Source organism: Amblyraja radiata, chromosome 21 (assembly GCF_010909765.2).
Source record: "Amblyraja radiata isolate CabotCenter1 chromosome 21, sAmbRad1.1.pri, whole genome shotgun sequence".
NCBI lineage: Eukaryota > Metazoa > Chordata > Chondrichthyes > Rajiformes > Rajidae > Amblyraja > Amblyraja radiata.
The window spans coordinates 19460118-19476616 of NC_045976.1; the positions used below are offsets into that span (position 1 = coordinate 19460118).

Consider the following 16499-nt stretch of genomic DNA (forward strand, 5'->3'; position numbering starts at 1 on the left):
GATTTGGGGAGAAGACAGGAACGGGGTACTGATTGTGGATGATCAGCCATGATCACATTGAATGGCGGTGCTGGCTCGAAGGGCCGAATGGCCTACTCCTGCACCTATGTTCTATAGTGCAGGGATTGCCTGTATTGCAAATCGAGGAAGTGTATTATGATACAAAAGTTCATCTGACATTTTTATTTTTTCTTATGGAGCTAGTGAAAGATTCATAATGGATAATAATTTCTACTTTATTTTGGATCAGATGAGTAGTGAATCAGAGTCAGATGTCTTTTGTTTGTCATCGCTGTCAGATGACGATGAACTTGGTTGGTCTCACTCATGGCCACAAACTGCTTGGAATTGCTTCATGAAAGGTAAGAACGCACACAGATTTTTTTTAATTAAAACTTCCATAGAATTAATCATGTTATCACTATTAAACATGAGAAGGGTACATCATTGTAATACCTAGTTTTGTTTGTGTTCAATAAATTGGATATAAAGTGCACTGTATGTAAGCTGCTGTTATTTGCTGTTGCAGGGACACGTCTGCGCTTCCAGAAGGGTGTTTATAAAGATTGGCTGGATGTTGAAGAATTTGCAAAACGGGCAGCTGTGGATGAAAAAGCTTTAAAAAGCAATGCACATAAGGTGGCCATTTTCTGCTAATTTGATCAAAAATGTTAGAATATTTGCTTTTAATGAATTAATTTACTCCATATATTTCAGTGAGTTCACATTTCTCACCATTTCTTACTGTGAAATTGATATTTGACTTTGTAGCGTATGCCAGAACACAAGTAACTATTAAATAGTTCCCTCTGTCAGGAAATCAAAATCGCAGTTTCTGGTGAACTAATTTAGTTTTAGCCCTTTGGTTAAAAACAGAATTCTTGTGTGCTACAAGGAAATATACTTTGTCTTCTGTTCTAAATTAACAGAAATAGAAGCATGTGCATTATGTACCATTAGCCTTACTTAGCATTATTTTAGTCCTGTTAAAAACTAAATGTTTGTTGGAGGTCTTCTTTTATGTGGTGGGGGGAGGGGAAGGGGGAAACTTTATTTCCTAGTCCCTACCTGATCGGAGAGGCGGCTTCCCTCCGAGCTGGTTCTTCGCCCCTTCCTCGCGGCCTACCATCGGACTGGAGTGGCGTTTCCTGTCAGGATCGGCCGGAACTACAGCTTCGGCGGCGGCACAGCGCTGGGACACCATCACGTAGCGGGCGATGCCTTACCGGCTCTAACCAGCGCGGCCTGAGGACTTCGGGTGACGCGGCCTCCGGGAGGAAGCGGCCACTCCAGACATTTCCAAGCCGCTGAGGTGTGTTCTCCCGACACCGGAGTTCCATCTTCCCGGCAAGAGGGCCTGAAAACATTGGACTGGCTGCGGAGGCCACAAATAGGTCCCGACCTCGGGTGATCACAGAGGAAGAGGACTGAACTTTCTGATGCCTTTCCCCACAGTGGAAAACTTTGATAATTTTAAATTTCTGGCCTTTGTCCAACTATCTGCCTATCAAAAATCCTCTTGCCTGTGTTCACCAATTCCCTGCCCCTCCTCACTTCCAGCTTTGTCCTGCCCCTCCTCACTTCCAGCTTTCTTTTCCCATCCCCCTACAATCTGTCTGAAGAAGGGCCCCGACCCAAAACGACACCTATCCATGTTCACCAAGGATGCTGCCTGACCTGAGTTACTCCAGCATTTGTTTTTGTTTTTTTAAGTTCAATTAAGACATTTTACACAGGGCTAAGTATATACCTTTCAACAATGGTTTCTATAATTAGCAAAAATCACTATAATTGGTTGTAAAACAAATACTGAATGCTGTAAATTTGAAATAAAAACTAAAAGTATTGGAAATACTCATCATGTTGGGTTGCATCTGAAGAGAGAGAGAAACAGTTAATGTACAAAAATGCTGGAGAAACTCAGCGGGTGAGGCAGCATCTATGGAGCGAAGGAAATAGGCAATCGACCCGAAACGTTGCCTATTTTCTTCACTCCATAGATGCTGCCTCACCCGCTGAGTTTCTCCAGAATTTTTGTCTACCTTCGATTTTCCAGCATCTGCAATTCCTTCTTAAACAGTTAATGTGCATGACCTTTCACCCAGCAAAGGAGTGATTAAAATAATCCAGATGTTTATAACATTCAATTTCAATCTTGCTTTAGATGTGCATGACAATTCATGCTTTTCTTGTGAGGGGAAGAGCTTTTTCGCATGTACACTAAATCTTAGCTTTGAACTGAAAAGCTAACTGTTTTCACCTTCGCCAGGTGCTACCTGACATCTTGTGTGTTCTCAATATTTCCTGATTTTATTTCATATAACTGTTCATTTTATTGTGTTAATTGGAATGATTATGTGTAATTAAGGCAGTACAGACTGTTGAATACTTTTTGACCTGAGTATTACAATTTATGAAATAATTTTTCTGTAACGTGTATTTTGCAAGTTGATGCATGGGTTTAGTCACTGGAATTTTACTGATAAATGTCAACATGTCTGCACTTACATGTAAATGTAGTCAAATGCAGAAGTTTTGAATTAACTCGCTAACAGTTGGGTGCTGTATTTTTTCAATATCTGAGCAGTGAACTCTTGGATCTCATGCCGGATTAGATGGTATAGGATCTGTAGCCCAATTAATTTCAGTGGGGATGAGAGCTGGCATGGAAGACAATTCCCTTTTCTAGAATTGCTTGTGGTTTGCTTAAAGTTTCAATTAAGTCTTTTTGGCTTTATATTTTGAAATTTTAATTTTTGCCCTCTAGATTTGATTTAATTTTTAGCAGATCATACATTAAAAAAATCAGATAACTTTGACATTCAGCCAAACTAGGAACTAGACTTTGCTATCAAAGCTGTCATGGGTATTTCATGGGCGAGTCTTCCCTCTGGTGTTATTGCAAGCAGTGCTGCCACAGTTCTCATTCCTGAACTCTTAAGTACTCAGCGCAGCAAGATGGAGTAAGGTCAAGAGTGATATTCCATTCTAGTGTCATGTGGACCATTCAATTGAAACAGATCCTCCCACAACTTTCCAGTTCTTTAACATAACTTATTTGTGGCCCATTTCGAATTCTTTGAATTTTTTTCTTAGTTCACTTTCTCACATCAGCAAACATGGGTTTGTCCTTAATATAAATTGTGAATAGTCAAAGTTTGATATTGATCCCAGTTGCACACCATTCATAATGGTGTACAGTGTTTAAAAAGGACAGAATTATTCATTATCTAGTTTTCTCTTTTAATCTTTTATCAATGCTAATATTTGACACCAATAATTTGAACAACCAAATCCAGAGCAATAATTTGAACAACCAAATCCAGACATAAATGATTAGATAAAATTAAGATATTTATGGCATGACTTAATAAAATCATCAAAATAAGAACTCGGGGGAAAAAATTGCACATTGATCCAAATGTTTGATTATTGAATCCTTGTAAAAATGTGTGGCGATGCTGACTTGTTTGGGAGAATAGGAGTGAGCTGGACCACATAGTGCTCCTTAATTTAATGCTGTTATCCAGTGCTGTCTACATGAAGTGTGCACCTTCTTCTTGTGATCGTATGGGTTTCCTCGGGTGTTTTGGTTGACTAAGCTCGGGCCATGATCTAGCCAGTTGTCAATGTTTGTTTTTTACATTTGTGGATGGGGCTTGCTCTGGCCCAGCACAAGACGGGATTCATGTCTAGAAAGCCCTTTGCACCAGTGATTGGAACATCTTCTGCAAGAAACCTCTTGCCTTGGGATTGGCTCGAAGTAGTCACTACTGCCTGAAAATATTGGGTTAATAACTACTCCCTCAAAGAGAAAAATATTAGAAAAGAATTGTGTCCAGAATGGGCTATTTGTGATGAGACAATTAATTTTATTCCACAGAAAAATCGATTTGGATCTGAAGGGTTGAAGTTGGTGGGACACTCGGAAATCGTTTCCTTTGGACGTTCTGTACTGAAATTAACCTTTGATCCTGGCAAGTCACAGGATGGTAAATTGACTGTGGACTGTAGATTGGATCACCCCTTTTATGTGAAAAATAAAGGTCAGAAACATACCTAAAGTGTTGCAATTTTAATTTTATTAATTTCCAAATGTATGATAGATGCATTATTTTGTTACCAAAATGTGGAACACAATTATTTTATTTATTTAAATAAATGCAGGATGGTGTTCCTTTTACCCGAGCTTAACGGTGGTTCACCATGGAATTCCATGCTATGAAATGGAAGTTGGAGACGTCTGTCTACCTCCAGGACATCCAGATGCCAACAACTTTGATGATTCAGGAGTTTTTGACACATTTAGAAGGTGATGAGAAATAGATGCATATCATTGTTTTTATTTATTAATAGCCTTGCTTGTAGATTTTAATTTATTGGATCTGAAATATGCACTAAAAATTGTATGCAGGAATGCAATCGGCTAATGTATTTGCGAGATGAATATATAATGTAAATGTGAACAACATATATAGAAAAGATACCTCTCATGACTTTGGGTTCTTTTAATTGACTAAGGTCGGGTATACTGGAATTTCAAACATGTAATTTGATTGGCAAATGACTGGTAGCATTTACATCTGAATACATTGTTTTATTGGGACCTTGACTGGTATTTCAGAATTTAACAATTAAGTATCTTGTTGCTCTTTGAGACAAAATTGGTTTAAAGAATTACATTGCCAAAATCTGTCCCTGATCTTTAGTTATATTTTCTTATTTTATCCCCTTAAGCATTACTTACTTTATTTTGAACAAGATTAACAGGATTTCTACTTAAGAGCTTAAGAATTTAAAAATGTGGTGAAAGGCTATGATGCCTCATAAGCCCGCTCTATCGTTTAATATTGCCTGATCACATATCTTCAGATCAATTACTGCTTTAACATTTATTATTAAACAATATTATATTAATTCACGTGACAAAGAAGAAGCTCGTTTTGGTTGAATTTTTTATTAATATAACATAATGGAGAAAAATATGTATGCTTCCAGTGAACATTTACTAAAGTTTAATTCATGTCATATATTATAGCTGTGGCATGAAATAAAATTTATCATCAATGTAAAACATCTTGTTAGGTGAGTTTCCCCAGTTAATCATGACACATGTTCTGGAACCAGTTATTTATTGGGCACATCTCTACTTCAATTAATTTTATTTATAAATTCAGTTATGGTTCTATAAGTTGATGATTGATTCTAGGTTGGCTGTACGAATAATCAAATTACAAACTATCAGGAAGTTCTGTACATTTGTAAAATGTTACACAAGAGGGTAATGAATAAATGGGAACGTGGTGGAACAGAGTACACGCTAATCACTAAATATTTATAAAAATCATGCATTTTGTGAAACTTTTTTTTGGTATACAGAATTTCTTTACAGTGTAGGCTAAGGAGTTGGGAATGTGAAAGTCCCATCACTGGTGAGAGTATGTAATTTCAGCCAGCTAAATTTACACAAATTGTTCTACTATTGTGCAGACTTGATGGGCTGAATGGCTACTATTAATAGGCCAGATTGACTGATTGTAGCTGGCAGTTCGGTAGAGGACACTGGCTGATCCCAGTATGTAGGTCTGTTTGCATTCTTAATCTCAGCATTTTGGCATTGCAACACAAGTCAGGAACAAGCTAAAGGTTCCTGCTCTTCGCTGGACTCAGAACTGAATTAGCACAAACGTCCTGAGGGCAGTGTGTGCCACGTGTGCTCTAGTCACCTAGTATAAGTGATTGCATTATTTACATCTGGATATTTTGAAGGAAGAGATAGATTGATTCTTGATTAGTACGAGTGTCAGCGGTTATCGGGAGGAGACAGGAGAATGGGGCTAAGAGTGAAAGATCGATCAGCCATGATTGAATGGCGGAGTAGACTTGATGGGCTGAATGGCTTAATACCCCTCCCATCACTTAGGAACGTGACCCACTCTGGGCCTGCTCCATCCTGTGGGGTGGCTGTGACAGCAGGGTCTCCAGTATGATTCGTTTTGCAGGGCTGCAAAAAGTAAGTATGGCCATGGCAATAGTGCTGGATTAGGCTTGATATGAGCCAAATAAATAGTGGAGTAATGCACAATTATGACAACATTGAAATTTAAAATGTTTGATATTCAGTCTTTGCATGACAATTCAGAGGGAAATTTCTTTTTCCACCTAACCATACACTAACGAGGCTAGATAATTTTGGAAATCGGTAAAACTGTCATTACTTTCCATTGTTCCAGCTTCGATTTTACACCATTGGATTCCTCGGCTGTTTATGTACTGAGCAGTATGGCTCGTCAGCGTCGTGCTTCCCAAACAAGTGCCAGCAGTTTAGACTGTGAAAAGGCTGAATGGATGACGAGCTCTGTGCCTTCTGGATCACCACATCTGCCTTGTAACTACAATAAATCCAGTAAAAGTATAACCTCTGGGACTGCAAGCACGTTGAGTACCACTTCTCCCACGAATAATAAATGCAAGAGACCAATGAATGCCTTCATGCTCTTTGCCAAAAAATATAGAGTTGAATACACTCAGATGTACCCAGGAAAAGATAACAGGTTGGTATAAATAGATCTTATTTACAAAAATTGTAAATTTTTAGAAGTGCCAAACACAATTATATTGCATTATCTTTGAGATGTTACAATTACAAAAGAATTGGTCGAAAAGTCTGAATTGTAAAGAATTGTATGGAAAATTGAATTCCTCGTGGTGGAGAAGGGATGGGCAGATCTGCCTCTCCATCTTCATTTCTTTGTGGCTTCCCATATCCTGTTTTTCCTTATCTTGTTTCCTTTCGAAACATGAAATGCCCTACCTGTATTCAATCTTCTCTAAAGGCCAGGAGGGGTGACTGCTAGTGAGGAAACATTTCTTCAGATGCTAAGCACCAGAAGTCATTTAGTAATATACTTGTGAATCAACTGTGGCCAAAGTATTTGACTATTTTAAGATCTAGTAATCTGCAGAGTGCTATTCAGATTCAGTGATGATCACGTGAAGATATGCCAGCTTCTGGCCTTGTCCATTCTCTTATTCAGTTCCGTTGATATTCAATGTTAAAGTTTTGGCATTAAAGCGACATCTGTGATTTTCTTTTTCAGAATATAGAATGCTGTTTTATCCTTGTTCTGAAGTGCTGCACATAAAAGTTACAACTTTGGGAATAGTTTCTATTTACTCTAGTTAGACCGTTCATGATCTTAAATAATTCTCTCCTTTCCCTCAAACTTTTCCTAGCCTTTTCAGTCTATTTAAGTAACTAAGGTCCTTCATCACTTGGAATCAATCTAATAAATATCTTCTGCATCCCCACCAAGGCCTTCACATTTTACCTAAAGTGTGAAGCCCAGAGCTAGACACAGTACTCCTGTTGGGGCTGACAAGTTCTTCATGACTTCCTTCGACTTGTGCTCAGTGCTGCTATTTATGAAACTCCAGATTGCCTTTTGTTTTAAACTAACTACTCATCCTTCTCTGCCTCTTTCACCTTATTATGCACAGATTTCCCTCGGATATCTCCTACCACTATCAGTATTGTATATTTTAGTTAAAGCTAAAAACACAATATTGGGTCAAAGACTGGCAAGTGATAGGTGGATGGATACAGGTCAGGGTGATAATTGGCAGATGGGTGGAAATAATGACAAAGCTAGAGGTAAAAACAAGACGATAAAGGGACTAAAGTCTAAAGATTCTGAGATAAGGAGGAAGAAATTGAGTAAAATGTAAAGATGGGGGGGGGGGGGGGGGGGATATTTGTGGAAAGGGAAAGAAGGGGGGGATAAAATGGAAATGGAGGACATGGAAAAGGGAGGAGTGGGAAATTAGCATGAGGTGGTGAGTGGAACAGGGTGATGGAGTTGTTGGGAGAAATGTGTGCACACTGGTGGGAGGTTGGTGAGCGAAGGGGTTCCGGAGATTACTTGAAATTGGAGAATTCAATTATTCGTATTGTTGGGTTGAGGCTACCCAAGTGAATGATGAGCACAACATTTGAACAGCACCTCATGTTCCACTTACAAAGCTATGCTGACTATTCAAATTCAGCCCTTGCCTTTCCAAATGCAAGTAGATCCTGTTTCTTAGAATCCTTTCCAGTAACTTTCCCACCACCAATGTTAGGTTCACCTACCTGTAATTCCCTGTTTTTTCCTTGCAGCCTTTATAGGCACAACATTCACCACCCTCTAGTCGGCTGGTACTTTGCCAATGATGATACAAGTATCTTTGCCAGGGCGCCAGCAATTATATCCAGAAATATAAGGCTGAGGGGATGACCTGATAGAAGTTTTTTTAATTATATGAGGTATACACAGGGTTATTAAAGTACTGCAGCATTGTTGATAGGGTACTGATACAATATCGGGTCTAAAGAAGGGACCTGACCTGAAACCTCACCTCTTCGTGTTCTCCAGAGATGCTGCCTGACCCACTGAATTACTCCAGCGCTTTGTGTCCGTTTGTGTATCCAACATTTGCAGTTCATTGTTTCTAAATATTGTTTTGCTCTTTTATCGATAATTTATTTTCAGTAGTCAAATGGAATTACATATTTTGCATTTAGCGATAAAGATATGTGACAAGGCAATTTGCCAAATGTTTTTAATCAAAAGTCTGTTTTTTAAGTTGATAACGTATTTTCCCCATCTCTGTGTCTTGGAGTGATTTTTATCCAAAACAAACATCCTTTGGCAGTATATGAAGTTGTTACCTGACACTTTGAAAAATATTAAGCTCCGAATAGTGGAGCATCATTTTATCATATAAAACAACTGATTTATCTGTATTATAATAATGACCTATTATTTAAAGCCCTGCAACTTGTGCCAGATTCTTATTTAACAGCAAATCATTGTGTCCCATCCTGAAATGTCATCTGTCCATTCATTCCACACATGCTCCCTGACCCGCTTAGTTTCTCCAGCACATTGTGTTTTTCTCAAGATTCAAGCATATGCAGTCTATTATGTCACCAGATTCTTATTTATTTGGATCTCCCATCATTAATCTATTAACATGAATTTGACTTGATTGGTCAGAATTGTGAGACGCTGTGTGGTCTACGTTTACCCAAATTTAGAAAACAAATAGTTTTCAAAGACAAAGCAAATAGCAAATAGCAAATAGTTATCATCACTTGGGATTGGATTTGCATCTAATGTGTAGAATGCAGAACACTGAATCAGGCTGATTCACCTGGTAGCTGGGAGCCACTGTCCCTATTCTGAATTTGTACTCTACCAGCTATTTTTCCAGATGGCACATAATCCTTTGGGACTAACTCCACGATAAAAGCAAAATACTTCCATAATTATATCACCGTATTTGTAGTGAATGTTGTGAAAACTGCAATCATTAATTCTCAATTGCTAATGTTCTGTGATAAAAAAAACAATCGATAATATTGCAATTTATCTAATCTAGCTTGGATTTAAGAAATATTCACCACTTCACAAGATGAAAGTCAAACATGGTAAATGCATGGAATTCAGCTGGTTTAGTGTTAAAAGTGGGGGGGGGGACCTAGACCTGCTCATCAGCTTATGCAGTGCCGGGAAGCAAAAGCCAAGATTTACAGTTCTGATCCATGTTTTTATCTTGTTTTTGGCGCAATGAAATACCAGGTTCTAATGAAAGCACATTTCACCTATTATAATTCCACTCCTATGTCCCTTGAATGTTAAAGAGAGTATTGATGTTACAAACAGCTTCAGGTCAAAATGATGCAAATATTTTGTGACTTTAACTAAGTGGGAGACCATTTATATTTCTGTACCGCGCTAATTGATTTGCCCAACAGGCATCAAGCTGGCCCTTAATCCTTCGGTGTTTACTGCCAAGAATACTTGAGAATGCAAACAAATAAAAAAATGAAAAATCTGAAATAAGCAATTATCGGACTTCTCAGCTCTGACATTAGACATGCGAGTTCTGTATTGCATACCCATCATAACAATCTATTTAAACAAAGATTCCACCACCAGAGGTCACAAGAGAGCCTTTCATAACATCACATATTGCTGTGGGGGGATGATGTCACTCGCAGCGCGAGGATGACAATCGCAGCGCAAGTAAGATGGCAGCAAGCGGGGGGGAGGGCGAGGAGGAGAAGCGGGGAGAGGAGGGGGGAAAAGGACCCGAGATGGTTCCGACCCGAGACGAGACTGACCCGAGAGTTCTAGCTCTGGGCCCTACTTGCTCGTTCTTCACTCGCATCACAGTCTTCAGCTCTGATCTTTGGTCTACAGTCGACGGGCCGACTGTTGAATAACGGGGGGAGGAGGGAGGGGGGGGGGGGCTGATGTCACTTGCAGCTCGAGCAGACACAGGCAGGCAGATCCATTGTGACGTCATCAGGGAATAAGCAGTTAATTTTTTCCAAGTTTCTTCAGATTTGTGAATATTTTGATTACTAACTCGAGAAATAATGCATTCAATTTTCAGATAAGGCGATTTTTGATTTCACGGGATAAATCTCTACCGGAATATGTAAAAATGTCACCGTTAGCGCGTCGTTTCTTCGAGTGGATGTGATCGCACACAAACAAATAAATACACACACACACATCCAAGATCAGAGTTTTATAGTTATAAGGATAAGATGGCTGTGGTATTAAAGAACCCTAATATTGTAATTGGTTTTTAGGTTGTGTTTATGTGGGGGGGGGGGGTGGGGAGTTGAAACGAGGTTTGCTGTCTCTCCCTTGGGGGGAATACGACTTTTTCGTCGTATCCCCCCTCTCTGCCTCCGTCTGCGCTGAGGCCTAATGGCGGAGCTGGCGACCTCGGGACTCCGGAGGCAGCCTGTCAGGACTTGCCCTGGGCTCGCTCCCGTGAGGGCGGCCCAGCTCGGGGCTGGAACTGCGCTCCCGTGAGGACGGCCTGGCGAGGGGCCGAGACTCTCCCGTGAGGGGCTGTGGCACTCCCGTCGGAGTGGCCCAGCCCGAGGGAGGAACGGCACTCCCGTCGGAGTGGCCCAGCACGAGGGAGAACGGCACTCCCGTCGGAGTGGCCCAGCCCGAGGGAGAACGGCACTCCCGTCGGAGTGGCCCAGCCCGAGGGAGGAACGGCACTCCCGTCGGAGTTGGCCCCGCCCGAGGGAGGAACGGCACTCCCGTCGGAGTGGCCCAGCCCGAGGGAGAACGGCACTCCCGTCGGAGTGGCCCAGCTCGAGGGAGGAACGGCACTCACGTGAGGGCGATCCGGCTCGGGGCTGGAACGGTGCTCCGGTGGCTGGGACGGCGTTCTGGCGGCGGTGACCTGAGTCCTGGGTTCAGCCGCGGGCCAGCGGCTGCGTATGCTGGACTGGAGGGCGGCAGCTTCGACCGCCCCGGGCCGCGGTGTTTGAGCCGGCCCGTTGCGGGGTTCGGTGAGCCGCGGGGGACTGTTGTGCCATCGCCCGGTGGGGAATCGCCTCAGCGCAGAGGGAGAAGAGGAGGGAAGAGACAGTAACCCTAAGATTTTTTGCCTCCACCACAGTGAGGAGGTGCTTGGTGGATACACTGTGGTGGACGTTAATTTGAGTTTACTGTTGTTTATTATTGTATGATGTATGTATGACTGCAGGCACGAAATTTCGTTCAGACCGTAAGGTCTGAATGACAATAAAGGGATTCAATTCAATTCAATTGAATTGAATAACTAGGAAAATAATTGGCTGTTTGTACTGAGCAAACAATTGATATATCTTCTGGAAAATTTGTGCTTAGGGTTCTATGCGACATAATAGGAATGAAGATAGGGTTGAAACGATTGTCAGTTGTTTTGTGTTCGACATGAATAACGTAAAAAATATTTATTTGTTATACCTGAAGTTGTGTAAGTCACATTTAAGTTATGTTGCTATATAGTTTATAGCTTTAAGAAAATAGCTCCCATAAAATGTAAGAATGCCTTGTGCCAGGTCAGAAAATACGTGGTGCCGACGGACGAGAAGCCGAAGCAAAGAAATCGAAGCCAAAGAACGGAATGGAAATGAGGCTGAAACGACAATAAACCAAAAGAGTCCGAAGACGAAACGCCTACTAACCGAAAGGATGGGACGCCTAAAACCGAAGGAACCGAAATGCTGCGTCGCCTAAAAGCAAACTTACCGAATGGCCGCTCTGTCGAAACGCCACCTACCCGAAAGGCGGCGTCGCCTACAGGCCAAAGGACCGACTGCCGCTCAACAGAAAAGTCCAATAACGGACTTGACGATACAGGGGGCGGGACTTGTCAGCGATTGGTCCAGACCCCCGCGTCCATCACATCACTGTGAAGGCATGAACATTGTCCCAAACCTCCGCTTCACCCGACCCGCAGCCCGCGAGTGTGGCCGTGGGAGAGAGGGGGCTGTCCCGAGCGAAGCACACCTTTGGCCGCCTTCAACTTGGTGCTTGGGTTCAGATTGCCCGGTCACCTATTGCTTGTGTGGGAAAATGAACCCGCGCTTCCGTCTCCCCCGTCTCTCCCCTCTTCTCTCTCCCCTCTTCCCTCTCTTCTCCTCTCTCTTCCCCTCCTCTCTCCCTCCCTTCTCTCTCTCCCCCTTCTCTCTCTCCCCACTTCTCTCCCCCTTCTCTCTCTCCTCCGTCTCCACCCGCAGGAGCGTCCCACAGTCACATGCACCGCCATCGGACCCCAACCTCCACACCAGGGTGATTTCCCCCCCTCCCTCCCTCCGACCACGGTCAGTGACTGTGGGACGCTCCCGCGGGTGGAGAAGGGGGAGAGAGAGGAGGAGAGAGAGAAGGGGGAGAGAGAAGGGAGGAAGAGGAGGGGAAGAGAGAAGAGGGGAGAGAGAAGAGGGGCGAGAAGAGGGGAGAGAGAGGAGGGGAGAGAAGGGGGAGACGGGAGCGTAAGGTTCATTTTCCCACACAAGTCATAGGTGACTGGGCAATCTGAACCCAAGCGCCAAGTTGAAAGCGGCCGAAGGTGTGCATCGTTCGGGACAGCCCCCTCTCTCCCACGGCCACCCTCCGCGGGCTGCGGGTCGGGTGAAGCGGAGGTTTGGGACTATGTTCATGCCTTCACAGTGATGTGATAGACGCGGGGGTCTGGACCAATCGCTGGCAAGTCCTGCCCCCCGGCAACGTCAAGTCCGTTATTGGACTTTTCTGTTGAGCGGCAGTCAGTCCTTTGGCCTGCAGGCGACGCCGCCTTTCGGGTAGGTGGCGTTTCGACAGAGCGGCCATTCGGTAAGTTTGCTTTTAGGCGACGCAACATTTCGGTTCCTTGGGATTTAGACGTCCCGCCCTTTCAGTTAGTTTGCATTTAGGCGTCCCAGCCTTTCGGTTAGTAGACGTTTCGTCTTCGGACTCTTTTGGTTTATTGGCGTTTCGGCCTTGTTTCCATTCCGTTCTTTGGCTTCGACTTCTTTGCTTCTGCTTCTTGTCTGTCGGCGCCATGTTCGGGTACCCAGCAAATATATTCTCCTGTTTAATACTTGACAATCAGTTTGAGTATCAATTATCAAACTATTTTGGTTTTATTAGCACCTGCGATAAAATGAAAATTTTGTTGTATGTATATATTTTTTGAAAACACAATTGTCATTAAGTTTGTAGTGTAGTTATTTAATACTTTTCTTGATTTGATGCTCTTTTTTAATCACTGATTTACTTGGGTTTTAGTTTAGATAAGTTGTTCTGGATTTTATTATTGAATTAATTGAATTTTGGAGATGACAGCAGCAAAATGAAGGTTTAGGAAGTAGAGATGATGGTGCCGACATTATTGAAATAATTGGTAGGTGGAATTGGACAATCTTAGTGATGCAAAGCATATGCAATTACACACACATAGAAAATAGGTGCAGGTGTAGGCTATTCGGCCCTTCGAGCCAGACCGCCATTCAATATGATCATGGCTGATCATCCAACTCAGTATCCTGTACCTGCCTTCTCTCCATACCCCCTGATCCCTCTAGCCACAAGGGGGTATGGAGAGAAGGCAGGATTTGGGAAAGACAGTATGTTGAAGATCAGGGTGCTGTGTTTTTCCATAATGCGATAGAGCAATCAATGTTGTAGTTGAGACAAATCCTACTGTGCTGTCTGGTTAAAAAAAATTGTGATTGACTGTACTTTTCCAAAGATTTTTGTGTGAAGTCTTATGTTAGTATAATTCCCCAACAATCTCCACCTACCAGGGTGCATCGGTTTGATCCACAGGCAGGTCTTTCACAGCGTTCAATATCATTCTATTAGAAGTTTTGACATCAATTACTAAAAAGGAATTTGAATACTTGACCCAGTTTACTTGCTCAGTATGATATGGTTATGATTAGACTTCATTGAACAGTAAAATTTAGAACAGAATTATATACAGGACTGCAAAATGTGTTCCAAGGGCAACAATTGATAGATTCAGAATGTACTTCTCATTCAACATAATTGTTTTAATGCTGGGATTACTATGCTGCATATACAGCAGTTGTGTCATGAAAAATATAAATGTAATTTTGTGGTGATGGAATTTAGCAGATTGTGTGTAATCAGACAAATGTTTGATCTTGGTCTAATGAGGCACTTATGTGTGTGTATATATTGTAGGGCCATCAGTGTAATTTTAGGTGACAAGTGGAAAATGATGAAAAATGAAGAGAGGAGAATTTATACATTGGAAGCCAAAACTCTGGCAGAGGAACAAAAACGCCTTAATCCAGACTGCTGGAAAAGGAAGCGAAGCAACTCTGTGAGTACTTAAAACTTGTGTTCTTGAACTTCTTTATCCTTTTGTTTTAAATACTTAAATAATAACCATTAATAGCTGAAGATCTTGGAGGTGTCATTAGTCAGGGTGGTGAATCTGTGGAAATCATTGCCACAGTGGAGGCCAAGTGATTGGGTATTTTAAGGCGCAGATTGACAGATTCTTGATTAGTAAGGGTGTCAAGGGTGATGGGGAGTAGGCAGGTGAATGGGGTTGAGGGGGAAAGATCGATCAGCTATGACTGAATGGTGGAGTAGAATCGATGGCCGAACAGCCTAAAGGGGCTGTCCCACTTGGGCGACCTAATCTGCGAGTTCTGGCGAGTTTGCCCTTGACTCATACTCGCAGCATGGTCGACACGAGGTCGTAGGAGTTTGTAACTCTCCTTCATGCTCGAGAGTAGTCCCCGTGTACTCGAGGCCTCATCTAGGTCGCGGCGTATTTTTCAGGATGTTGAAAAATGCCCGCGAGTAAAAAAAGGTCGCCATGGAAAAAATCGATACTTTTTTTACTCATAGGTTTAATCGTAGTAGGTCGGCATGTTAGTCGTAGGTAATCGAGGGTAGTCGAACGAGGTAGTCTTCACTCCACTATTCGGTGTCCAATTTTCCCGAAGTTAGTCGTAGCTAGTTGAAGCGAGTTTTCAACATAGTCGAAGGAGGTCTTCAACATGACATTTTTTCCAAACTCTCCTAAACTCGCCAATTAGGTCGCCCAAGTGGGACAGCCCCTTGATTCTCCTCATATGACATAAACTTATAAGGTGTGCCTCAGTGAAGGCTTCTTAGTTAAAGTACAGAAATAATTAGGGATTTTTTGTTGTCACTGGTCATTTTGTAGATTTTTAAAGGGTACCCCTGTGTGATTTTGTATTGTTTGTTCTGGTGGGGATGATTCAGGTGTAGATGATTCATTTTGACAAGCTTCAAGACTTTCCTAAGTTCATAAGTAAACCAGTCTAGAATGGCAAAATGTGGGCAGTTAATTGTACATTTAAACATTGGTGGGCTTGGCAATGATGTCTTCAAATTTAAGAGATTGGATATGCACAGACTGATTAGAGATAGTCAGCATAGCATTTGTGTGGGGAAATCATGTCTCCCAAATCTGAGGTTTTTCAAGAGGTCGCCAAGGGGATTGTTGAGGGTAGAGCAGTGAATGGTGTCTATTTGAAGTTTCGCAGGACATTTGACAAGGTTCTGCATCGTAGGCTAGATTGCATGGAATCCAAGGTGAGCTAACCAATTGGATGCAAAATGTGTCAATGAGTAATTGTAGAGGTTGTTTTTCTGTTTGGAAACTTGTAACCAATCGAATGCCGCAGAGGTTGGTGCTGGGTCCACTGCTGTTTATTATATACATTAACAATATGAAGGCAGTGGAGTTAACGTTGTTGGTAAACTTGTCGCCTCTCTTATATATTCAATGACCCAAGCATTGAAGGCACTTACCATTCACCTTCTTTACCACCCTATCTACTTGCGTTGCCACCTTCAGTGAGCTATGAACAGACTGCAAGATTCCCCTGCACATCAATGCTGTTAAGGGTCTTGCCATTAACTGTATACTTTCCCCTTGCGTTCAACCTCCTAAAGCACAACATCTCTCATTTGCTCGGGTTAAACGCCATCTGCTATTTTTCTGCCTATTTCTGCTGTATCTTATGACAGACTTCCTCACCGTCTGCAACTCCAGTTTTGGTGTTGTCAGCAATCATACTAACCAGTCCATCTGCATTTACTTCTGGGTCATTTATATATATCACAAACAGCAGAGGTCTCAGCACAGATCCCTGCAGAACTCCACTG

General features: G+C 42.2%; 1 protein-coding gene across 2 annotated transcripts in view; it reads left to right on the top strand.

The window, feature by feature from the left end:
• Positions 1 to 16499, top strand: part of hbp1 (HMG-box transcription factor 1) — a 41152-nt gene that overhangs the window by 23484 nt on the left and 1169 nt on the right. For both annotated transcript variants that reach the window (XM_033039709.1, XM_033039710.1), the window contains exons 5-10: positions 251 to 362; positions 530 to 639; positions 3884 to 4046; positions 4168 to 4312; positions 6234 to 6554; positions 14532 to 14673. In XM_033039709.1, coding sequence (XP_032895600.1) covers positions 251 to 362; positions 530 to 639; positions 3884 to 4046; positions 4168 to 4312; positions 6234 to 6554; positions 14532 to 14673 — 993 coding nt within the window. The remainder of the gene's footprint in view (positions 1 to 250; positions 363 to 529; positions 640 to 3883; positions 4047 to 4167; positions 4313 to 6233; positions 6555 to 14531; positions 14674 to 16499) is intronic.